Source organism: Rattus norvegicus, chromosome 2 (assembly GCF_021556685.1).
Source record: "Rattus norvegicus strain SHRSP/BbbUtx chromosome 2, alternate assembly SHRSP_T2T, whole genome shotgun sequence".
In the NCBI taxonomy this organism is placed as follows: Eukaryota; Metazoa; Chordata; class Mammalia; order Rodentia; family Muridae; genus Rattus; species Rattus norvegicus.
Window position 1 is genome coordinate 97,617,079 of NC_141535.1, and position 26,064 is coordinate 97,643,142.

The 26,064-nt window shown below is 39.7% G+C and overlaps 1 protein-coding gene and 1 long non-coding RNA gene across 5 annotated transcripts in view; one reads left to right on the forward strand and one right to left on the reverse strand.

Moving 5' to 3' along the window:
* Positions 1–25,608, reverse strand: part of Zfhx4 (zinc finger homeobox 4) — a 183,198-nt gene extending 157,590 nt beyond the window's left edge. For 2 of the 3 annotated variants that reach the window (NM_001446664.1, NM_001191702.1), the window contains 2 exon segments: positions 602–3,252; positions 25,233–25,608. In NM_001446664.1, the coding sequence (NP_001433593.1) occupies positions 602–3,206 (2,605 nt within the window). In that variant the 5' untranslated portion in view covers positions 3,207–3,252; positions 25,233–25,608. 3 annotated transcript variants of the gene reach the window in all.
* The window catches only part of LOC147996178 (uncharacterized), a 112,286-nt gene continuing 109,596 nt past the window's right edge, over positions 23,375–26,064 (forward strand). For both annotated transcript variants that reach the window (XR_015671335.1, XR_015671334.1), the window contains exon 1: positions 23,375–23,706. This is a non-coding gene — a long non-coding RNA (uncharacterized LOC147996178). The remainder of the gene's footprint in view (positions 23,707–26,064) is intronic.

Here is a 26,064-nt window from a genome sequence, read left to right on the forward strand (position 1 = left end):
AAGAAAGTTGATCAATACCATAACAAAACAGTCACATGTTTGTGATTTAAGAGCCTAGATAGACTTACATGAACACTAATTGTTATTTCCCAATTTGTCTTCAAAAGCTTGAGGGGATTTGCCTGATTCTGCACTTGTTGCCTATAACATCCTCCCAAATACCTGGATAAGGTAATGGGATTATTGTAAGATTAATTATGAGCAATTACAGGCATTCAAATATTTTTTCAAAAATGTTTAATTAAAATCACGATGGCTTATGTTTGATGTCTTGGGCAATAATCACCCCAAATAAACGTACAAATTTTGTCAAATGTATGGCTAATGATGGTAAACAAAGTATGTAAATTAGCATTTTAATGGTCCTATCCAATGCAGACAAAATTTCCTAACTTCTTATATGCGGTCACTAATTTCTCAACTCCTTACTCTCTGGATTTAATTTAGCTTTAAAGCAATGTATCTTTCTGCAGTTTGCCTATGCAGTTTAAGAGAAAGGCCTTTCTAGCAAATTGTCCCCAGTTTGTCAGTGCTCCCCCACCAGAGATCAAGTGAAAATATGATTCAAAACTGACAATAGTGCAGAAAAGGGAGTACTAACCAAGTCCCGGTGCCAGAGCCGCTGCTGTAGCAGAGTCGAGCTGGAAGGGATTAATCAGGAGCTGAGGATCTGCAGGATTTTCCAGCTTCGTTCCTGTCAGGCCTATGTTCTGAGCCAGGTAGTATTGGTAGAGCTCAGCCTCTGCCGGGGCGAGGCCCAGATGAAGATTGTGCTGGATCTGTTTCATGTTCTGCTGCAGAAGCATCATATTGTGCATGTGTTTCTCGCTGGTCATGTGAATCCGAAGGTTCCTAGCCACGTTGGTTTCATAGTCGCAAACCTCACACCGCCAGGTGGGTTTCTGCTTGGGTTTGGAAGGGGAGGGTGTTCCGCAGCCACTGAGGCTAGTGTTGGGGGCTGGGGCAGAGTGGCCAAACACCTGCTCGCCGTTGCCATTCTGAAGATTCTGAACATTGTTCAGGTGCTTGTCAGACTGCATATGAATACTGAGGTTGCCTTTGGTAGTGGTAGAGTAGTTACAAACCTCACAACGGAAGGGTTTATAACCACACGTGTAACTCTCTCCCCGGGCAAGCCTGGGATGAGGCTGTCCAGTCTTACAATAAACACAAGAGCCACCTGGCTCGGGGTGCTTCTCCTTCATATGGGCCTCCAGAGTCTGCTGATATTTGTAGTGCCAGTTACATTTGGGACATTTCAGGGTTTTACATGAGTTCCTCGAGTGCATCATAGTCATGTGACCACCAAGAGACCTTGAAGACCCCAAAACCGTGTCACACTTTGGACACTCAATGCCATTGCCTGGGGAGCCATCTCCTCCAGGACCTGGTGTACCAGGTGTGCTCGGGGTGAAGCCATGCTGGTGTGAAGTCATTGAACTGTCCTCGTCTCCCCGGGTCGTTTCACTGGGATGAGCTGCTGTGGCACCATCTCTACTGACGCTTCCGTCTGCAAAGTCCTTGCCACCAATGCCGTAGCTATTAGTAACATTGCCACTGTTCCTTCCGGCGGCGGCGGCGGCGGCGGCCTGTGTTTTCTTCTCTGCATCATCAGCACTAGTCCCCGAGGAGGACGACGAGGTACCTTTTTCAATAAATTTTAGCACACTGGATGATAAAGGAGAAATGCTTTGGTTTAAGAGAGGGAAGTCTTTATTACCAATACTATCGGTGAGTTCGCCTACTTCCTCGTCATCGAGTTCATTGGAATATGCATCCTCTTCATCCTCATCTCCCGGTTCATTGGGTTCACTTTTGATAGGGCACTCCCCATTCGGGTGTAAGACTGTATTTTCTTTTGGCCTTTCACAGTTGTTCTCTTGGTCTTTGCTCTCTGACATCTTGCTAGACTCAGATGATGAGTGGCTGAGGGAGACAGAGGTAATTGGGGTGTTCACTACTAAACTAGACAGCCCCCCCAGGTTCACTTCAGCCTTTGGCATTTGGGTGATCCCCAGCGGCTGTTCTGCTGAGCTGGAAGGGCTTGCGCTTCCTTTCAAGAAGGCAAAGCCAGCCGGCAAAGAGTCACCGTTTTCAACATGAAAAGCGCTCCATAAACCGCGGAAGGTTGGATCAGGTCCTATGAGGTTTGTAGTAGAAAAATGGGGATAAACAGAAGTGGATTTTTTTGGTTCCAGAAAGCTTATAAGAGGTTCTTTGTCTTTGCCAATCCCCTGTATTATGGCGGAGACGCATTTATTACTGAGGAGCCTCTGCTCCTCATCATTGAGAGTCATCCGATGATCATGCACAGCATGGGTTACAAACGACCTGATATAACCAAAAGACAATTTGCACAAGAAACACATTAAAACAGGTTTCCTCTTCCCATCAGTAACACAACCATCGAATTTGGACAAGTCCACATTGTTAGGGACATCTTTGGACACACAGGAGTTTTTGGCTGAGCCATCACTGGTTAGATAGTCTTTCTCTCTCTTGTGTCGGAGATCATAGACACGGAAACTGTGCAACACAGGACCAACTCCTGCTAATGCTGAGGTATTTGGGAAAGCCGGATCGGCTGTAAATGGTTTCCCGAGGGATGAAGCGATATGAAAAGTGTTGATGATCTGTGGGTAGAACGACACAGGGCCCGAAGCAGACTGATCACTCTTCTCTCCAACAGATGCCAGGGAGTCCAGAAACATTGCTGTTGAAAAGAGTTTGCTGTTTGCCCCAGTCTGTGCGTTCTGCCCACTTTCTTTGGAGTCCTCAATTATATAAGCTGACCCATCAGGCTGGTAAACTATCTCCCCTGTTAAGTTTTCCACGTCACTGTCCTCTAACTCGCTGGTCTCACTCTCATCGTCCTTCAGGACAGGAAGGCGGGCATTAGGGCAGTGGTGTTCCATGTATTTCTGTAAACTGGGAAAAGAAGTGGCACATTCGTTGCAGGGTATCTCCTTTGCAGAGGTGACCTGAGTGGCAGCTGCATTCTCAATGCTGAAACCCAGCAAGACTTCGCTTTTGCGTTCATGCTCCTCTGTTTTCAGGTTGTCATGTGAGGAGCTGTTTTCCCTGTCAGGCTCCATCCCTGCAACTTTCTCTGGCACCTCATTATCAAGTTGTGTAGTTCCACATAGCTTTGATGTGCTCTGCCCATTTTCCTGCCTTGAGATAGGAGGAGAGTCACAGGTTTCCATGGCAATTGCTACATGGGGATCTCATTTCATCCAGCCTGTCAGGGACCTGGATAAAAAATGAGGTGAGAGAAGCCATTTTTATTAAATAATGACACAGCTCACTAATAGCCCATCACTAATTCACAGCTACTGTAAACTTGACTGTCTAAAAAGTTGAGGAGGAAAAACTTAAAACCATCACACCTATCTATTACAGACAGACTTTATATAAATGTAACAAACTAATGTTGATAGCTATCATAGAAGTTCCTGCTTAGGTGTTACTGAAATCACTCTGAGCATTCACATTAAACCCAAATTTGTTGCAGAAATCCTGCTATTTTTTTTCATTCTGTTTTCAAAAAGAAAAAAGGCATGCACTGAATATAAAGGCCTTTAAATGCAAACAATCCTAGTAGAATGTAAAGAATTTTCATACAAAGCAGCACAATGGATGTACAGTACAAATGACTGTTGTTGTTTGATTTTTTTGGTTTGTTTTTAATTTTCTTATTCTCTATCAGGCAGTGGCTAGAGAGGGGAGGTGGGCATGAGAGAGAGAGAGAGAGAGAGAGAGAGAGAGAGAGAGAGAGAGAGAGAGCCCAACAAATCTGAGAAATATTAAAGTTCCAGGCTGTGCAAGCCAGACTCTTCGCTGGTTTTTATTTGGCCAGTAAATCAGCTTACTACAAATCTTGCCTGCGCAAAGGGTCTCAGCAGGTGCCTGGCTGGACCTGACTACGCACCAATCACCATTCTTCCCCACACTTCAGGCACCTCGATGAGCAACAGAACAGAACTTAATATTTACTGTGGCCAGTCCTATCATCCTTGGGGACAACCACACTCACTCGTTTTGTTTTGAAGTGCAATGTGCAATGAACGCCATTAAAATATCATTTGATGTTATCAGTCCTAGTGAGTTGCCTCCTTTAGTGCCTCTGCCAACATCTCCCCTGATTTAATCTCATGCAAGCACTCTAGATGAAAATCCTTCAATATTTTAAAAACTTAGATTACATATTTCCTTTGTTTCAGAAAAGAGTCACCCAATCAAAGCCTGATCCATTTCTAATGTCAAACGCCCAGAGAAAGTTGAGCATGTGCAAGTTAAACGTGTGTTCTTTTCTGTGCATGTGCATGCAGCTGCGTGTGGATGTGTTCATATGCAAACTCCAGACTCTGTTACTGCAGTCTGACTTCAGCTGGGCTCTCCGAGTCCCTGCAGTGCAGATCACTCATTTTGCACAACGATGGCACTGTACACAGCAGCTGAGTGGCATGAAACTTTGGTGTTTATTTTCAGCCTATGACACAGACACGGTCTTGCTTTTATGAAACAGGTAAGCAAACTTCTCTCAAATCTTAGGATCCAAGAAGCCCATAACTTCAAGGCTAACAGACCCTTATTTTAGAAGAAACCATGTTTTTACATATCATGACATTTTCAGTGGAAAAAAAAAACGGGTATTCTACATTACGTAGAGAATTACAGCTGTTATTACAGATATTCTGAATCTCTGTCCCTGACACTTCTCCCACTCCTGCATGCTGATAGAGCCTTCATTGTGTCTGAGAGATATGAAGAAAAGAAAAGGTTGAGTTCACCTATATTTTGGCATATCTTAGTAATTCCTTTTAAAAAGTTTGTTTAAAAGGTAGACGTCATTGAAGGTCACAGGCATGTAAGTACTAAGACCCTGTCAGTAATGCTCTTACTGTAATCAAATCTAATTTTGTTCACCAAATCAGAGGGGAAATGATCAGTTTATAATACACCAAAAGATAATCATAGATTGATGACAAAATCAAAATTGGTTTTGGTATCTGAGACAGTTAAAATGGCACTCTAATTGCCTATGGGGCAAACAACACAAAGCTTAGTGTGTAATTTTAATCATGGATGAGCTGCAGGTTAATTATCTCTGTGGCATGCACGTAGCTTTTTAAAATCTCTGAAATAATTTGATCACAATAAGCATAAAAGGCTAATAATTTTCTAATTAGTCCATAAACATTGTTTACCTTTGCATGTACTGATTCTGCATAATGTATACATTTTGGAAGGCAGTCAAAATGCCTAAAATGCAATACATTGCTAAACTGACCTGGAAAACAGGTGGAAGGGAGGCAGAGGCTGGATGTTTGGGATGAAAACAATGACACTATTAGATAAATAGGTTAAACAGGACGATCTAGGGACCTGGATCATACTTTCCATCAATGATAACACTCAATTTATACATATATCTAATGTAAAACTGATGTTCTGTACGCCAAAGAGTAAGAAAAGCTACTAAGCATAAATCAGACATGAGTTTCTGAGCTATAATAATTATATTAATTATTTTATTAAAAATAAAATTATCACTACCACTTTGATCTTATCCTTACCATAGTTTTTGCCTCACAGTAAAACATATGCAACAGTTATTATATAGGTTCTGAATGTACATCAAATGTTCCTTACAGACATTATATGGAAGGTGCAGTCAAACACCAGGGCTCAATGACAACTGGGCGCTATACAGTATTTCTACAGTATTTACTCTCGCTACATTATTTCATTTCAGTATTTCTCTACATAGCATAGATCCCATTTTTTCATTTTATATTAAAGGAGGCAAAAGGAAAAATTATGGAGACTATGTTAAAGGAATTCACATCAGAAATGTGCTAGGATATACTTTGTATAAAACTTTTATGCAATTTTACGTCAAAGTGTCTATCCATTTTATCTCAATAAGACACACATTAATCAAAAAACAGGTCAAACATGTAAGTCTTCTATACAATTGCAATTACATTTCACTCTAAAATCCCCACCAACAAAACTATCTATTTGGTATAGATAGCAACATATTACCTAATTTTAGTATTTTTATGTAGCTATTGACTTTAACCTAGCAAGGTTTGGCAGTGTATTCTGATGGGACTCTTTCTTCTGCGTGGTTAAAAAGGTACTTAAATTAGTATTTTTCAGGCACTAAATATGATGCCAAGCTAGTCACTCTCATCATTGCCAAATGAAGTTTTCCTTTTAGTGATAGGGCTCATGTAGGAAGCTTGTACTAGCTTTGTAAAACCCCCAGTTTGAAGGCTATTTGACATCAACCACAGAAGCATTCCCAAATAATTTCATAGCACATTAATTCACTGTAAAAGTTGCTTTCCCATCAAAACTGGCTTCTATTTAATCGTCACCAATTCCTAGTTTCTACGGCCAAATATCCCGTTTTTAAAAAATACAAAAGTCTTCAGGAAATTCCTTAGACAAAACCTGCTCTAACTTTTATGCTAAATTCAGAGCAATACATACCTTCTGGTCTACTTAGAGTACTTGTACACGTTTTTTGGTATTCTCAGGAATTTGCAAGATCAGTGACTTTGATCCTGTCAAATCCCCTTTTTCGGAAGCAACAGACAATATGCAGAAAAGAACTTTTTCCCCCTTGGCTTCTGCTCTGCTTTCCTCTGCAGTCACTGCTCCCTAAACTCTGCTCTGCTAAATGGCCAAACCCACCTAAGAGGAGCCCTTCTAATAAAAGGGGGTGGGGGTTTCCGCACAATAGGAGAATGCCTTTGTATTCAGCACTCAGAGTTCCCATTAGAACCCAAAATCAGAGGCCAGTTTTGCCTCTGCTTTTTAATTGAGGCCGCCCCGGCCCTCTTCTACGGTCCAGTGAGACAGTGTTTGTGAAATGATTAAAAAGAACGTGATCTGATCAAGAGGCCAGAATAATGGGGAAAGAATGCTAGGTTGGCCACTCTGCTAAGTGCTGGGAGAGAAGACCAGGGGGCTCCTCTATTGTCTTTATTCTCCTCTGCCCTCTGCCCTCTGCTCTCCGCTCTCTTCTAAAACTCTGGGTCTTTATTTACTCTATCTGAAATGAGTTAAAAGTTGTCTGCGTATAAGGGAATTTGGTAAGAAGTTTACAAAAAAAAAGAAAATAAATAAAAATCCTTGAATTATATCAAGTTTCCAAAAGGTCATCACTGTCTCTGCTGTGGCCTTTTCCCCATTCCAAATCCTCTATCAATATGTCATAGTGAGTTAGGCAAAGACAAAAGAGAGGCGCAGTGTGAAAACGGCACATATATCTAATCCTGACAAAGCAATGAATAGGCCTTCACAAGTATAATTATACTTGTTTATTTGTTGCCACGTACAGAGAACTGATGAAAAAAATCCATCAAAGTGGTATTATGCAGACACCAAGAGCTTCTTTTCTTTGCTTGCTAAAGCCACATTGAGGCTTAAATTCCTTATTGTTGAATTCAGAAGAAAGAAAAAAAAAGATTTTTGGCTTTTTTTTTTGCATTAGTTGCTGACAGATCTTTTGTGTGCCGGGATGTATTAGTTCACACCACTACCTTACTTTTATCCATGCTGGAATTCATAATTACAAACTACTGTACTGGAGTTTGGAATAGGGTGTGGCTCACGGACTCCAGGAAGGAGGTAGTCAAATGGTCCTTTGGTCACATCCTTATTTTGATATATCAAGACACAGGTGATGTACCAGAATGGAAGCCCCGATTCTATCAGAAGACACATTTGACCTCAAGCCTAGAAGATGCTTCCCTTCAAGGGAATTTACTTGTTTATTTTAATCAGGCATTTAGTATCTCATAGAAAATATTGCATAATCCTCAGTGTTAAAAAAGGTTAGCAATGGGGACGGCAAAAGGTTGAAAATACTAAGTAAAAAGGTCTCAAACCCAACTATTAGGACCCATTATGTTCCAGCAGACATTAAATCAAGGAGCTTAACAAAAGCACATTTTTAGAGGTGGGGTGGGGGGGACTCAAGTAAGCTTTTATCTTTCCTTGCAGGACAGAAATATATCAAAGTAAAGGCAATCTCCATAGTTAATGTTTGTGAGCTTTACAATTTAAAACAGAAAAGCTGTAATTTTTCTTTGCTGGCAATCTGGAAACACTCTGGAGTTAATTACAGCTGATTCGGAGTGAACCACACAAACAAAGACCAGTCTATGTCCAGACAATTATACTGCATTAACCAGCTTAGAGCTTCCTGCTGATGTTCCAGGGCTCTTCTGTTACAGCCTTCTACCTTCCCAGCACGAGAGAATGCTTCTGCAAGAAGGAATTAATGAAGCGAACTGCAAAAGAATGTGTGACGACCTCTCCTGACACTGCAAAAACTTTCCACCCATGTCATGACAAAGGGGAGAAGGTAATTAAGTTTGAATAGAAGGATGTAACCAAATATATTCAGTATTTAGAACAGGCGCATTTTTAAGAAGGGAAAGTTTACAAAGTTTCGTGAGTCAACTAAGTCATTTTCCCTTGTTTCCTTCTCATTTTTCTCATTAAAGTCTAAATTAGCGATTCAGGGGAGATTGGTTTCCCTCTCTATAAATAGGACCCTTGTGATTGAAGCCTCATCTTCTGTATCTTTGATTCTTTCTTTCCTTCCCTTCTTTCCTAGTCTCCTTTCTCTTTTCCTCTTAGGTCACTAAATCTACATAGATGTTACATGACAGTTACGTAGCATTAAACATATGTGCTGTGGAGCAAATGCAGAGAAGCATACTTTCCCGCTAAGTCCAATAGTTCTTAATTAGATTAGTTGTGGGAAATGGGGATTTTACTCAGTTTTCTTTACAACTTTAATCAAACTCCAGCTACTTTGCTTACAGAAGAATCAATAGTCTCTCTTTAACCAAATTATGCTATTATATGACTCATTTTATTTGTTTGCTTCAGGAAAATTTCATAATCAGTGGGCAAGATGGATCCAACACTTTAGCTACCTCTGGAAACAAACTTGGGTAATTTCTACCAACAGAGCTGATTTCTAATTTTCTTATTCATTCTAATTGAAAATGAATAGTTTGCATTGGTGTGAGGCAAGGACACAAACTGCATTTATGTTCTGTGCCCTTGTCTGGTTTCCTCTTTGATACTGTTTTGCTAGTATTACAGCTGACACTCAGTGTTTGTGGTGGTTGCTTCATTAAAGGGTAAGGGGGCTAATCAGCTAAAGTATTACTAGAAAGCTGTTGTTTGCCAATAGTCAGAGTACGTTGATTCATTTCACCATCTAAAGAAAATAAAAGTATCAGATAATGGCAGTGACCCATTCATACTTAAGTGTTCCTCGCCTTCCCCTTTTCTTCTCATCACAAAGTAAAGTTAGCCTTAAATGATCTTCTAGACATCTTTTCCCTAAAAAATATGTAAGTCTAAAACTCAGCAGGGGTCTGCATTGAAGTACATTCAAATGTATTCCCTGGAAGTTCTTCAAGATTGTGTAAATCACTTTAAATTTTGAGGCATCATAATGGGGGACCAATTAGTCTTCCTTCTCCACTCCCCGCTGGATGCTCCTATCATATTGGAAAGTTCAAGTGCGAAACACTTGACTATAAAGCTATAACATGGAATCCTTTCGGCTTCCTTGGGGGAAAACATGAATTCTTCAATCATGTCCTGGAAATGTATAAATCAAAGTTGCCATGTCTTTCCTGCACCTAAATTGTCCATCATTAAAATGTGATTGACTTAACAGCTCTCACTTAAAACAATCTGAAGATATCACAGGAATATTTAAAATTAATCATAATTGGCACATGTAATGTTATGTTTGAATACAAAATGTTTGGTGTCAAGCGATTTACTGCCTTAGCAACAACCATCACACACATGGTAGGATGATAATATGTTCTAATGCATGTCTGTGATTCTCCTCCTTTCTCATGTGTGATCACAAACACAGTATGGTAAAAATATGTCCCAGGGCACAGCTGTGATTTTCCTTCCCTATCTACTCAGATTAAAAAAAAACTGAAGTATTAACAACTGAGTATTAAGGGAAAAATAACTTTGTGACTTTTTGTGTTTCACCATTTCCATCAACATAACAATAAATACAGTAGTGTTAAGCATATTTGAAAACCATTCCTTGAAGTCTAAACCTACTATAATTACCTTTATAAAACTAATCACAAGTCAGGTATTCCAGCAAACATTGTTATTCCCTGAGCAATGACTTTAATGTTTTTAAATGATTTCATATAGTTTGAACAAAGAAAATTACATGTATAATTTTTTAAATCACTACCAAGTGGCTCTATATAGTATTCTTAGAGTCTACCAAATGCAACTGTTTTTATATTCCATGTAAATATTTTAAATGACTTTATATTAAAAAACCACATTTGGACCAACATAATAGGGAACATGCGTGGAATGCCAAGAGTTCTTCTGGATGAAATCTTGGCAAATTTATGTTTGATCACCAAGAGTAGGAGGTTATTTTATTTCTACTATGAAGAGTCTTTTGTCCGTGATCTCCATCTCTTTTTCTATCTCTCCCTTTCTTTCCCCTAAAAGTTAATTTGACTGCTGCCCATCAGTAAAGTGAGCAATTCAGTAATTAACTTTTGTGTTTTAAATCTATAAAGTTTAATTAGATTTCATTATAAACAAACAAATGTCAACCATAATTATAAGCTCCTTCGTTTACCTACATATTATCCCTTTTCAAACAAACTTGATGTCAGACAAATTAAAATCAAGCAACCAGCAATTTTGAGTTGGATTTTACATGATCTGCTGGTAACCTGATTACTTTAACTTCAATATCATTACAGGAAAAGTATTTCAGGAAAAATAATTACAAGAATTCCAACAGGAGACAAGCTTAATGGTATTGGTTCAAAAGATGCATGCTCCTAGGACCATGTTGAAGAAATAATGTTATCTCAAATCTACAGTTTCTATTAAAATAAAATTGTCTTGCATAAAAGAAGCAATTTAAGATTCGTGTCTGAAGAACTAGAGATATAAAACTAACTGAATAATTATCTGGCCCCAATCATCTTATACTTTAAGTAGAAAAGTATTAGCATGGCACAACTACAAGACATGAGGTTTGCAGGTTTATTTACTGACTGGTGTATCTATTAGGACCAAGGACAAGTGAGCTGTCAGGACATAATGAAGGTAAATGATTAGTTAGCACCAAGCTTGAGCTCTTCTTCAATGCAATAAGAGTTAATTAAAGTTTACCATCAAACATCAACCAAAGCAGGATGTTGATCAAGTTTCAGCATTAAGTGCAAACAGACAATAGTTGGCAGCAATTAGTGTGGCTATCAGATGACATGCAATGCTAATTATACATTTAAAACAGCTAAAGAGCTAGGAGAGAAAGTAATCAGCCTCCGCGAAGACAGATACTCAAAGGGCAGGAAACAGGTATCCGATTCTTCCACCTTAACACTGTAAATCAATAGAATGAAACAAGAAAGGGTTGTCTGGGTACATTAGCTGAAAGAGAACAGTTAGATGGATCCAAAATGGAAGAAACCTGCTAACATTGGCCTATCAAAGATAAGAACTCAGGTGAGGTAGGAAAAGTCTGTTACTTTTCAATTAATGTTTCAGAATGAAGTCTGTATAAAGAAAGTTTAGCTTCTGGTTTTGTGTAAGTTCAACAATGTCACAGGAAAGCCATTGTCAAAATTCTTATTGAAATCAAGGACTAACTTCCACTGTAAAGTGGAAAGCATTTCATACCTGAATGTTACCTCTGTGAATGCAAATACTGTTCCTTTACATAGGTTTTAGATAGAAGCAAAAATTGAAACTCTTTTAATGCAGCTGAATTTAAAGTCCAGGTGTTGGGCATATGTATTCACGTTGAGTATATGTCCACATGCTTAGCATATGATCAGCAAATCTTTCAAGTGATACTATCTCAAACCTGTAGTTTCAGACTGACTTAAATCATTAAACCCACACACAACATTTACCTTGGAAATTCCCTAGTTCTTTAGTTGCAGTCTAAAGTGCATGTCAAGAACAGTGTCCATTCTTATATTTCCTATTCTCGTCCATCATTCTGTTATGCTAAGTATTTGTACACAGTGTTGTCTAATCCCAATCTTTCCCTGAAGCTAAATCTAAGCCTTTGCTGGCTCCAAGTACAAAAATGTGTCTCTCCAAAAGCCCTTTTGTCTCTTCTGTGCTCATACACTCATTGGTCCTGACATCTTCACTCCAGTCGTGACAAACAAGCTGATGGCTCTGATGTGACTGTACAGCTTCATCTACAGATACACCACTAACTCTCATCACCATTCGGAATATGGTTCTTCTAGGTTCCTGCAATGTATTGTGAAAGATCATCAAAGGAGAGAAGGGAAATGAGTGTGAACTGGATTTGTGGTAGAGAAAGTCTAGAGTAAATTTTGAATCACCACTAAACCTCTGGTCAGTGCACACCAGACAGGGGACTGTCTTTTAAATGTCTTTTCTGTACCCTCAACATGAGCAGCTGGAGTAGGACATTGTTTGTGATGTAATATAAATGAAGCTTCTCAAATAAACAGGGCCAATCAGTGGGTAGGGCAGCCTTGTTCTTCAGGTCTACTTCATGCGGAGTCTAGTTTTTTCTTACCTTCTTTCTGTTATGAATTCTCTGTTTACTTCTGTAGCAAAAGGGACTGTCAAAATCAGTTTTATTATGGCATTATATTTTTTCAATTAGGGTTTTTAATAATATTTCCAAATATTATTCCATGTGAAGCTCTTTAGGCTAATTGAATGTCAAACATTTGATTTAGCATAACCGCCTCCACTCTTCTAGCTACAGACTAAGATCCCAAGTTCCAGGTGCAAGTTCTCGATGCATACACGATGCAGCACATACAGTAGGTTCTTACTCTAACTTCTTTTCTCAAATCCTTTGTGAAAACACAGCAATCATAGGCAATGGTTGCCTAACAGATCACAAGAAAGTAGGTCAGGCTTTGGACCATGCAAGGAACTCTTATTCTTGTTCTTATTAGCATTTGTCCCCTTCTTAGAACAGGAACAAAACCAAGTGCTCATGTGAGCTTTATGAGCAAATTAAAGGTGAGCCACTTTAAGTGCTGTCCATGATTTCTTTGTTGACAGCAAATACTTGATCAGCCTTCTGTGACAAAACCACTTCTGGCAAATCAGAATGATTCAATTCCTAACGAATTTGCACCTTGTTTCTTTTAAAGAAGGAAATGCCCTACCCCACTTTTTCTCACATCTCTTACCTTTTAGACTATTGATTAGACCACAGTCTAAGCCAATCTAACCAATAAACTAACCGACTAACCATTTTTAAACTAGAAAACACACACACACACACACACACACACACACACACACACACACAATGAGAGAGAGAATTGCAAATCATTCTCATATTCAGAGCACATAAGTTTAAGACAGAAGAGAGCTGAAATCCTCAAAATGAAAATGCATTCAGGGATCACATTCTTATACCTTCCACATAGACACACAAACCTAGATCACCTATCTACTCTGAATTAGGTGCTGTAGCTCAAGAATTTCTATGGGCTCCAGTATTCTTCTCAGTTTAAAAGGGAATTGTGCCTTTGTACAACAATCTAGACTTCTAAAACAAAAAACCATTCACGTTGCTCTAAATGGTTTTCTCTAAGGAATTCTCCAGAAAAGAAACAACCAATTTGAATTTGTGCACTCCTTTTCAGCACCTAGGTGAGACAGGGAGCAGAGTCTGTTAGTATAATAAACTGAAGGTATCTATGTGTGCTTTTAAGAATCATTAGCAAGTCACTCAGCAGCTTTGGTACCAACAAATTGAAGAAATTGCCAATATTCCCATCAGTGTGAATACAGTAGTTAAATGGATATGACCTCTGCCTCCATAGAGGCTACAATTTATTTGAATATCTCTCAAGCACATACAATCCAAGGCCACTTATATTTCCATACAAATACAAACAATAACTCTGTTCATAAACATGTATCAGAGTGGAAGATTATTATGCACTAAATTATTTTTAAAACTGTATTGAAAATAGACTCCAGTTTCTATATGGTTCAAGAGAATCACATTTATATATGTGTTAACTTTTAGGCAAACTGTCATATCTGAAACTGCATAATCCTCCATTAAATAATGCATCATTATAAAAAATGCAAAATTCTGTGATTTGCCCTAAAAGTTAATCCAAGTGGATGCTAATAACTTATCTAGAAATTTCCCAAAGACAACTTAATGAATCTGTAGACATTTACATATTTATACATAAAACTGGATTTTTTTCCTCTAGGCTTATAGAAATTTTGGTTAGTAGGAAACCATGAAATAGTATGACTTATATTCATTTCGTGACATATCAAAATCTCTTAATAGCAAATATATAGAAAAGTGTTTCCATTGCTTGTAAGCCAGTTTTGGAACCACTCTGATTCACATGATCTCAACAGATTGAGTTCACTGCAAGACTGAAGCCAGTAGTGTGGTCTCTTCTATTATTGTATTTAATGGACTGCCGGCACTCCAGAGTTCATGTAAATTGATCAAAGTCTGAATTATTTAAAAACTGTTTCTGTCCTAATTAGCTTCATAGAAAAATGAAATGCATTAAATATCCAGGCATCATCATAACTAAACCAGTGGTGATGACAGAGTGGGAGCCACCTGCCTAGTTAGATGCCATCCAGAGACCTGCTAAGGAGAGAACGATGGCAGAAAGCTACTGTCTCCTTCACTACATCCTAGATATACCTGCTGCCGAGTCCTATCACCTTATCACAGCCGTGGGTCACTCTACATACATCCTTGTAGATATACTTCATCAAACACTCATCATCTTAATGCCATATTCAACCAAGAGCCTCCGTAACCACATATAATGTCATTTCAAACTGACATATTTTATAGTTCAGCAAACCTGGAGATACAGAATAATAGGAAACCAAAGCTTCCAAAGACATTTGGGCATTTGGACAAGATCACCATCTAAATTAATCCAGGTAGCTTATAACTGACAATGTCTACACAGGTCATTATATTGCTGAGAAATCAAGTACAATTTAAGTGGAAGTAATCAAACTTACTTAAAAGAAAAACGGGTCGAACGTAAACAGGACAAAAGTACGGGCTGGCTTGAATTATGTGCGTTCTTTCTGTACACTATGCTGCCTCGAAAACTTCAAAGCTTTGTCCTCTTTTACCTTACTCACACAGAACAGAAAGTTCCTGTTTGTTCACACCATCTTCATGATTATTAAAAATGCATTTTAAGTCACTGAGGTCATCAGTATTTTTATGAATCAGACTCTTCTTGGCCACTTAGAGCACCTAGACTAACCTGTTACATAACACAGAAGTATGTGTAAGAGTTACAGAGCTGGGAGGCTGTCCAGATTCTGATTAGCCCCCTTTTGAAGCAGAAACTACATTTTCTCAGAGAAAACATCCCTGTTGGACTGCCCTCACAAAGTTTTCTTTGCTTCCTTCTGCAATACCCACAGCCTTGATTTTTCATTTATGCCACAATCCCTTTCTTGAACATACAAAGGTGAGTACACACCCCTACATAGTGAATTCTAGCTCTTCTCAACACACTTTCCTAGCATACTGGCTGTGTTGATGACTTGTGGATTCAGTTCCAGTTTTCCAAAGGAGCTAGCAGAACTGAATGGACGGAAGACTGTTTCCTGACCCTAACATCTTTAGTGTTCTTAGTGGTCTCAGCACCAAGTTGCTTTTTAAATCGCTTCTTAGAAAATGAAGGAAATTTAGCTGTGGCAGGAAAATCTCACAGTATCTAGAGAGCAAAGCAAATCACTCATTTAGGTATAGGCCAGGTGTGTGTGTGTGTGTGTGTGTGTGTGTGTGTGTGTGTGTGTGTGTGTGCTTGCACACACATTCATGTGTGTGAGTGCACTCTGAGTGGGCATGTGATCAAATTTTGAGCACAAATATATTTACTAAAACAAAACTAAAAAAAAATACCCTAAGACATCTAATGAGCTCAGAAGTCTTAAGTATGAATTACATCATTCCTAAATTTATGGTTTGATTTTTTTTTTTACGTGCTACAAACTGAAACATAGAGAACTAATACAGGTTTTATGAAGGTATCCTATGAGAATGAGAAAAGGTGAACCTATCAATATTTGGGCTTCTTCATCTTGTTCTTCTGAAGCCAAATTTTAAGATGCTCCAAAATCTTCCTGTTCAAAGTTTTATTTGGTCTATATTTTAAGAATGAGACCATGTTACATACAAACAGTATGTTTTTGTATATCAATATTGTTACAGCTATGAGTTTCCTTTCTTTGTTACAGTGAAGTCAAACAACCTTACAACCTTATGGACAGTTAAAAATACATATTTTTAACCCAAAAGTCAATTTTCCCTGGTTCAGATCTAAGTAAATATTCGTACCATATTTTCTGGGTTTGTAGCAAGAGCAAAATGGGATCCATAAAACTTGTTTTTAGAGATTGTGCTAGAATATATGTCAACCAGTTGCCATCATCTGAAAATGACATGTACCCTGGACAGCCAAGCAGCAGACATAAGCATTATATTTCCCACACAGAAACATGCTAGTGTCCGAGCCTCCTCACTGACCAAAACCTACCCATAACCAAGCTGACTTGGACCATAAGAGCACTCTGACATATGCACTAACTCAGTCTACTCCAATCCTTAATCTTTGTGTATTTATTTTTTTAAATATCTAGAATGTTAAAGTGGATAATTATATTAGTGATGCCTGTTGCCAAACCTGACTTTCGTGTCAAAGCTATTTTTACATGTCGTACATACAACCAAAAATTCCTCAGTGGCAAGTATTTCATTTCACTCAAAATCCTTTGAGTAGGGGAGTGGAGAGCAGCCATTCCTGACCTGAGGATTGTATGTCAAATGGGAAACCATATCAAATTTCCAAGGCAGCTTGTGAACCTCTGAAATGAGGGAATTAACACAATATCAACTCCAGCAAGGAGCACAGTCCTTATGCAAGAAAACAATGCCACCAAGTTCTCATTAAAAGCCCATTTTGTCCTGAGCCATTAAAGACCAGGAGTGAACTAATATCTTGGTTGTGTTGTCAGGGATAAGTAAAACAAGTGCCAAGAGAAATTGTGCACTTTCAGTTCTCACATGTGTCCATCTGCTCACATATAAACATATATTCCACTCTGTCTGATTCTTGCAATCTTGATATAAGAATACCCTGGGCTTTTTCCCATTTCCTAAGAATGCAGACATCACATAAGCTACTATTAACCCATGTGTGATCCACATCCATGGTGGCTGGAATGCTGCCAGATACAACACATGGTGCCTGCTTAACCATGTCTTAAATTATAAATGAATTTATTTTTTAAATTAACACATTTTTCTTATGGAAATACTTTAATGAGCCCTTATTTGTGTAAAAAAAAATAACCTCCATGTGGATTTCTTTTTTGTTCTTTTAAGACTTTTTTTCCAAGCATATCATAAAGTTAGCCATCAAAGTTTCTGAAACAACCCAGAGTTTCTTGACAAATTTTAAAAAGGACTCCAGTAAAGAAGTTGGGTGACTTTATAAAAGAGATCAAACATTTTTCCTTTACAATACGCTGTACTCAAGAGGTAACCTGCACACTTGGGTTTATAGAAAAACACTTGTGATTTCTCAAGTTTCCATATAACCTTCATAACAGAACCCGAGCAACTGAACCCTAAAGCTATGAGACAAATGGACATTCTGCTGCCTAGCCACAAAATGGTTAGAATGGTATCTGCTGGAATTCTTCAGCTTTGCTCTGGGGCAGCCTTCTTTGACTCATTTGTGGTGACCCCAATTAGAATGAGCTTCTGTCAAATATATACATCGATACAACATGTGAGCAAATCATGATCTATACTGATACTGATTTACATATATGCAAAAGAACCAGTTCTCACCTTCGAAGGTGTCTCGGCACATAGTATTTTCATTGCCCTCATTATGGCTGAAGAAACTTCATCGGAGACTTGTTTACATTATGAACTGATAACCTATTACAGCTTTAACTAGCGACAAGGAAAAACCCAACTGCAATTGATTTGGAGTGAGCATACAGCTCCCTGATATCTTTCAGAAGGCCTACTTAAAATGAATATAAAATACACCTACAAGCTAAGGAGAAGATTGCATTCCGAGCTTTATGAGTTAAAGCCTAAGAAGACAACTTTGCATTTTCATCTGCTATCCCTTCGTATTTACAAAAGCTGACAAACCACTTAAAACACTTAACATTACCAAAAGTCAGAATACACAGACCTGCCTCTAAGAAAGTCTTTTGTCATTTGAAGTAGTTATTTCTGATCAGTGGGAGGGAGTACACTATAAGGTCAATAATTTAATGAACTAAATATTTATGCCATATTCCTGGCTCCTCTTAAAATAACTATTTTTTTGACCAGCAAAGTTCACTTAGTACTCAATATTTGGCTAGACTAGCATGCTGCTTAAAGCCTTCTACATATAGGCCTCTGGTGATCATCTACCTGTTTGTACTATCTTCATCCATATCTTCCTGATCACATTAAAAATCAGGACAATTTGGAAAGTTGATGAAATCTGAGCCACTGCTGGTTTGCTCATGTATTGGAAAACATAACTTTGGAGAGAGCAGAACACAGACATAAAGAAGGAGAAGTCTGCATTTTCATCTTCCTTTCATCTTAGTCATTCAGTCAACCATTTGGATCTCTATTCAACAGAGCTTTTCATTATGCAAAAAAATGCTAATCCTTTTCCGATGTCTTCACACTTGTATAAACCTCCATGCCTTCAACTGAAAAGCAATTATATCAGTTTACCTTCTTGTCAAAAACAGGATTAATATTCGAATAACAGAATCTGCTTTCTTTGCCTGTCTTTTTGCTTTAGGAAACTAGCAGTTATCACTTGAGGTATTCTTTGAACAAAAACACATTATTTTAAATATCATTCTTTTTGCCAATGGGTGGGAAAAGGAGAAGGCAGAGCAGAAGAAAAAGTTTTTCAGTTACTGCAGAAACTTAAAAGAAAAAAAAGAAAAAAGAAAAAAAAAAAAAAGAACTGACCTTGCCTTGCAGATGCCCAAAGAGAATAAGACTCACTCTGGTCTATTAATCAGAAACAAATTATGAAAGAATGTAGCTGGACTGGTTGACACTATCCAGTCTTGGGAGACTCAGTAACAGCTCAGTAACAATGGGTAATGAACAGCCATGACAAATGGGGCAGAGAAACTATTTATTTGCATATGCAAATTCCCACACAAGGGAAACATGTACAAACAAGTGTCATTGTAAGGTGGATTAGGCAAACAAGGATTTCTTTTTAGGACATTCTGCAGTCCAGAACATTAGTCAGCACAATTAAACCAGTCTCCATGGAGACTAATGAAATTTCACCATGGTATGAGTTAAATTAGATAGCTAGTTATGTGTTTCCACAATCCAACTTGAAATCCATTATTGTTTCAGAACAATACAGCAATTGTGCCTAGCTGATCTTTGCCAGCTCAACAAGCTCCTAAGTTGACAATTTGCATATGTTAATATAATTAAGCACTAATTACATGAAACTTGTACATATTCACATGCACTTTCCCTGGGCGCTTCTCAGTTTGAACCATGGCCAAGTCTTTAACCCTTAGAATGTTTTTAGTGAAGGGGAAAAAAACTACAAAACAAAACACAAAAAACCCACACTGCCTATGGGGACAGATCCTAGACAGATACAGAAAAGCTCTTCATTTATGAATACAATGCCTAACCTGGCTTCTCATATTCTAGCAATAATGACAGAAAATAATTTGTGAGTATCCCAGAGACCCAGGATAAGATGAAGACGGGGTAGAAGTTAAAGTAGTAGTTAAAGGCTCCTAACAAGTGTCTGATACAGGAGCGCAATCACGTTCATTTCAATAAAGTGTTAAGAGAGAGTCTGTGCTGTTGCCACTGTCAAACCTTGGGAGATAAAAATGGTTTGACAACAGCAAAAATAGCAACTAGAGAAGGGAAAAGGAGACAGTAGCAACTAATGAGCTTTACATAAATATATGCAGAGGCAATTAAGCAATGTTAATTACTTTAACAGCAGTTAATTGAATATAATTAGATATTTTAAGCCACTGAATAAAAGCATAGTTAAGATTAATTTCATTGAGATTAATTGTAAATAAGGATAGATTAAATCTGTGTTTTGACAGGCATAAAAAGTAGTTCTGCAAATTGGGTAGGAACATGGATACCAGTCCAAAAATCATAGATTATTTTAATGTCACACCTCAGAATCATGTCCTCAACATGACTTTTCAAACCCAAATAGACAGGAGTCTTTAAGAAAAACAAACAGCTTGCAGAGATTAAAGAGCCTTTTGTCCATTTTCATATGCATTACTTTTAACAGACTAAATTAAGCAAGTCTGGTATACATTTTTTAGGAAGGAACATTTCACACTGAATGGAAAAAATGTTCTATCACATATGAAATTCTTGCAGCTGTGCGGAACTTTGTCCAGATGGTTTAAGACTATAAAACAGGACCAAATGATAGGCAGTAGGCCTTCTGAAGATTGTATGATAAAGATATAGTCTTTTATTTCAACCTTCCCCTCATTTCTACTTCCTATTTTCCAATCAGTTCACATATTTTCAGATGGGATTGTTTCTCCAGGAGAGTCCAAAGACACATTGCTCCTACTAAGTGTTAGACTCTAAATGTAGCAGAATGAAAGGAGACCCCAGTTATAGAAACCAGCTAATCAGTCAGCCAGAAACCTCAATGGTAGGGATGAGATCAGTGCATGCAAATGATAGTACTTGATTATTACTGTCAGAAACAATTTCTAAAAGTACTTCTTAGGAAAATTTGCTACATGAAAACTCCCTTCCTCCAAATACTTTCACACCAAGCTAATTCATGCACAGTGTTTTAGAAAATTAACACAGTCCTCGAGAACGCTGAACAAATCACTACTAAGAAAGGGACATCAATTGACTTTGAAATAAATCAATAGGTGATTAACATAATATTTTTAAAGCAGCAGAATGTATATATCATGCCCAAACACATATATTATATTCCCAATACATCTTAGCTCTTAATCAAATGAGGGCTTTACACTGCTGACCCTGGCTCCACACTGCCTCACAACTTCTGTAGGGCACCTTTAGTCTTCATAAGGAAAATCCTAAAATGATCTGTGGAACAAGACCACGACAAGCCATTCTGCAGTGAGAGATTTTAAATCATCCAGCCTCTTCTAATAGACTTGAGACTTATTGAGGTAGAAACCATAAAAAATGAAGAAGGGAAATTTAATCCCTGAAATATTGATTTGCACATTAATATCATATAGGCAGAGGGCAATTTGGCTTCGTGGAAATGACACATTGTCGACCCTTGGTGAAGTCAGAGCCAATCTAACTGCTGAACATGTCTGAACCTCAAGAGTTATTAAGGGCTTCCCTTCTTGCCTTTATGACTTTTCTTCAGCCTACCAATGCAATCTTAAATGTATTATCTTTAAGAAATAATTGTAAAACCTCAGGGGTTTTCCAGTTAATGGAACGGAGGCCAAACCACATCAGATTCTGAAATGCAACATTAAACCCTTGCAATCAACAAAACCACCTCGATTCTCATCCATCCAATGCAGGATCTAATATTGTTATTAGAGATAATCAGATTTCATTGTGTAAATTTAGGCTCATGGTCAGAATGGAAGCAGTAAATTCTTCAATATTAAACAGCAATTTTCTCAGTCTTCTTTCTGTTTCCCCTTGCTGTTGCAGCATCTTTAAAATAATCCAACTAGCTCACAATTAATGAACAGAATTACACTACTCCTGCCAAAAGCTGCAAAACACTGCAATAGAGCTGAATGTCGTTGCCTTGTTTTTAACTTAAGTGGTAACTTTCACTTCCCAGACCCAGAGCCACTGTCTCTGCCTTACCCCACAGTGGGTGTTGTTGCTATGACTTATACAGCTGGTTTACCTGACCTTTCTTTGTTCCTTGGGTACATTTCACTTTTCAGATTTATGGTGCTACCCTCATATTTCATTGACCCTATCTTCATTGCTATAAAAAAGGAAAACACTCCAATAAGAGTTTACTTTTTAAATACATGAGCAGCCAGCTATTGAATAAACACACAGCAATGCTCTCCACAGTTTACGCCATAAATATTAAAACCATTAAAAACAACTCTTTGACCCTTATGATCCTTACACTGAAGCCAGGTACAAGAGGTTAAAACAGCTGGTTAGTCATCTTTTATTTTTTTGTGTTCTTTCCTGCTGCTTGAAACCACAGCCCTTGAACAATATCAAACATTCCCTTAAGGATTGACTTTGTATTTTATTTTTCTTAAGATGAGGAAAGAAAACCTTCTATTTCTTTAATATGCTTCTCAGTGGAGAAGAAAAACTTTAGAACACAGTCAAAGATGAAATGAAATAATCCCCAAATTACCTTTCTGCTTTATTAAAACCCATCCTTTCCAACAAATGTTATACACATCATTCTTTTTATTCTTCCGTTAGAAAAGAGAAAATAGCAAAAAGAGAAAGAGAAAGAGAGAAAGAGAAAGAAAAAGGAAGAAAGAAGGAAAGAAAGAAAGAAAGAAAGAAAGAAAGAGAAAGAGAAAATCTGAGCTTGCTCCGTCAGTTTTGTCAGTAAATATAAGGTAAAGGAAGTGTGGATGGCAGCGAGTGCTACATACCCGGGCTGTGTTTTTGCATTGCTCTCAATGGAAGCGATCGATGCCTGTGTCACTGTCGCGTCCCAATCGCAGCCAAGTCTCAGCCTTAATCTAAGCACCAACCGAAAAGGCAGCGGCAGCCGCAGCCTCTCCCTGACTCCATCCATCCACCCAACTAAAAATATAATACTACATATGAGCTTTAACCACTCCGCGTTTATAGGGACCAAGCACTGAAAAGCCAGGAGAACACAATAAAAAAAAAAAAAGACAGAAAGAAAAGGAAAAAGAAAAAAAAAAACAAAACAAAACAAAAAAGAAAGCCTCCTGTCTCCTGTCTCCTGTCTTCTCTCCTCTCCCTCTCTGTCTTCCTCTCTCCTCTCTCCCCCCGTGTCTCTCTCTCTGTCTCTCCTTTTGCCATCTACATGATTCTTGATTAAACATGGAACAGAGTTAATAAAGGGGGGGGGGCTCAAGGAGAGGAAATGCAACTGTCAGAAATCAGGAATGCTAGATTTCCTGGTGAACCTGCCTCTGTCAGAGTCAGTGTCAATCCACCATCTTCAGCCACTGAACTTGTGTTTGGGTTTTTGTTTGGTGGTGGTGGGGGATGTTGTTCTGTGTGTGCTTTTTGGGGGAGGGGGAAAGTGAAGGCAAGGTGGATGCTGGAGGTGGGGGGAGTGGGATGAATGTGTTCTCTCTCTCTCTCTCTCTCTCTCTCTCCCTCTGTGTGTGTGTGTGTGTGTGTGTGTGTGTGTGTGTGTGTGTGTGCAGGGGTCGGAGTGTGTGTGTTGGGGGGGGTGTCCATGTTTGTGATCTGAACCTTTGGTACCTACAAAGAGGGTGTCTCACGGAACAGTAGCTAAAACCTCACTAGGACTGCACGGAACTGTGGAGACACAGCCGAAGGCACTGCTGGAGCCTCATATCTGGGCTGGACCCTAGACCCAGCGCTTCAAGGAACCCCCCACCCGGCTTGGATCACAGGTAACAAAAGAAATACAAACCAGTACACTGTCTTCTGGGGGAGGGGGCAGGATGGGAAACCTTCCGGAACTTTTGTACAATTCCAGGGAAATTTTATTTTATTTTTCTGATAGAAAAGAGCAGAAAGAATGGAAAGAGAGGGAAGCAAAGGACAGAAGGAGAGAGAGAGAGAGAGAGAGAGAGAGAGAGAGAGAGAGAGAGAGAGAGAGGAAGAAAAGAGAAGAGAAAGGAAAGAAAAGGAAAGGAAAGAAAGAGAAGAGAAGAGAAGAGAAGAGAAGAGAAGAGAAGAGAAGAGAAGAGAAGAGAAGAGAAGAGAAGAAGAGAAGAGAAGAGAAGAGAAAAGAGGCAAGACCAATCTCATTCCAACCCCTGTTCGCCTAGCTGATCGGGCCAGGAAGGCACGCTTGGTGCCGGCTGAAGCTGAGGAGGTGAAGTTCATTTGCAGACATGAAACCCTGTAGTTGGGGGTGGGGGGGAGTAAGGAATGAATCAGTTCCCACAGTCGGCCACGGCCCACCCCCTCCCCACACACACACACACAAACACACACCCTTGCCCTTTACAAAAAAGAAAGCAAAGGCTCTTGATCCCCAGCCTCCGGTGTCCTCTTGAGGGCGGCGACCTAGCTCCGGGGCGAGCAGCCTCCACCCCTAGGTCCGCGGACCCAGGCCCGGAGATCCCGCCTCCTAACGGACCTGCCAAGTCTGCGGCGCCGGTGCAGCGGTGAGCCGCCCTGGCCTGCCGCTGCCCGCTGCCGCTCTCCGCGGACCGGTGTCTACCTGGAGCCCAGCCCCGCGCTCGCCCATCCTCCTGGGCCCCGCGCCTCGCGCGCGCCAGCCCTGGCCTGCCGCAGCCCCCGCAGTGAGCGCCCTTCGGGAACTTCAGAAAGGGTGGGGAAGGGAAAAGGAAAAAGAAAAGGAAAACGAGAAGGGTGCAGGGAAGAATCCAGGGAGAGAAAAGGGGGCTCCCAGCCCCACCGACCAACGTCCAAACTTTCGGAGAATGTGTGCCTGTGCCGAGGAAGCATCATCTCAATGGGGCGCAGGCTGGCGTCCGAGAACGGTTGCCGAGCTGACAGCTTCGCCCGGCCACCAGAGTGTCCCCGGCTCCCAGTGAAGGCAGAACCCGAAAAGACAGGGAAAAAGACAGAACTACTCGGCCGAAAGTCACTTAATCCAAAAGTTAAATCCCGAAAATCATGCCCCCCCCCCGCGCCCCAAGTAAAAAAATCACCCTCCCCCTCCGCCCGTGCCTTCTCACTCCCTCAGCAGAGCAAATCTTTGAGCCAAAAAACGGGGGAAAGAGATGGAAAAGGGGGGCAGAGCGGAAGAGGTGGTCGGGATGAGGGTATGTGTGCTAGGGCGAACGGTAGCAAGCGAGCTAGGAGTAGAGAGGGAGAGAGGCGGAGAGGGAGAGAGAGAGGGAGCGAAATATCAAAGATTGTGCAAGATCAGGCTGGAAAGATAATCGATACTCGACCTAAATTTAACACAAACTACTCAATAAAAGTTAAAGAAAAAACTTACTTTCCATTTCCCCTGCAGTTCCTACTCGATCTTCGCCTCTTTTTTGTTTTGCTTTTATTTTACGTACAGCTGATCACATCCAAGTAAAACGAGAGGGTTCATTAAAAAAAAATAAAAAAATAAAAAAATAATCCTCGAACTTTATTGGGTGAAAATAAAAACGCTGGAGCAGAAAGTGGGGGGCACGGAGCGGTCCTCGGGGGTCCGGGAGGAGTTAAAGCATGTGCCGACCGCGGTCTCTCTGTTTGGTTGTGAAGGGGTTGGGAAAAGGAGGAAAGGAAATGAAAATCCGATATGTCTTTATTCTGCTAATTATTATCGTTTTAGCCCTGTTTAAAAAAATGGCTGATTAAGTTGAGTGCGCATGTCTTTGTGTGTCTATTCCCGATATGCACTCTGGGAATGAGAGAGGAGAGCGAGGGAGAGGGGGAGGGAGGGGGGAGAGGTGTAATTAGTGAGGTGATCAACATTCCCCAGACTGCAAATGACGCGCAGCCGGGACTCAGAGCAGCCCGGGAGCCTCACGTCTTACAAGGCTCCTAGCGCTGCGGCTGGAGCCCTGGACTAGGCGACCACGGAGACAGGGGATGGGAACCTCCGGGGCTCGCACCCCATGCGCCCCTGCTCACAACTCTCAAACTTCATTAGACACACACGTACACATATTCACACACAGAGAGGGCAAAGGGAAGAATATAAAAGCACAAATAGTTCCTAAGAAATGCCCTTTTAGAGTTCTAGATTTTTTTTTTTTAATGAGGCAAAGTAATTACTCTCGGACCAGAGATTTGTTTACCAGGGAGCCTGAAGGAGAAATACAAGTCAAGTTATT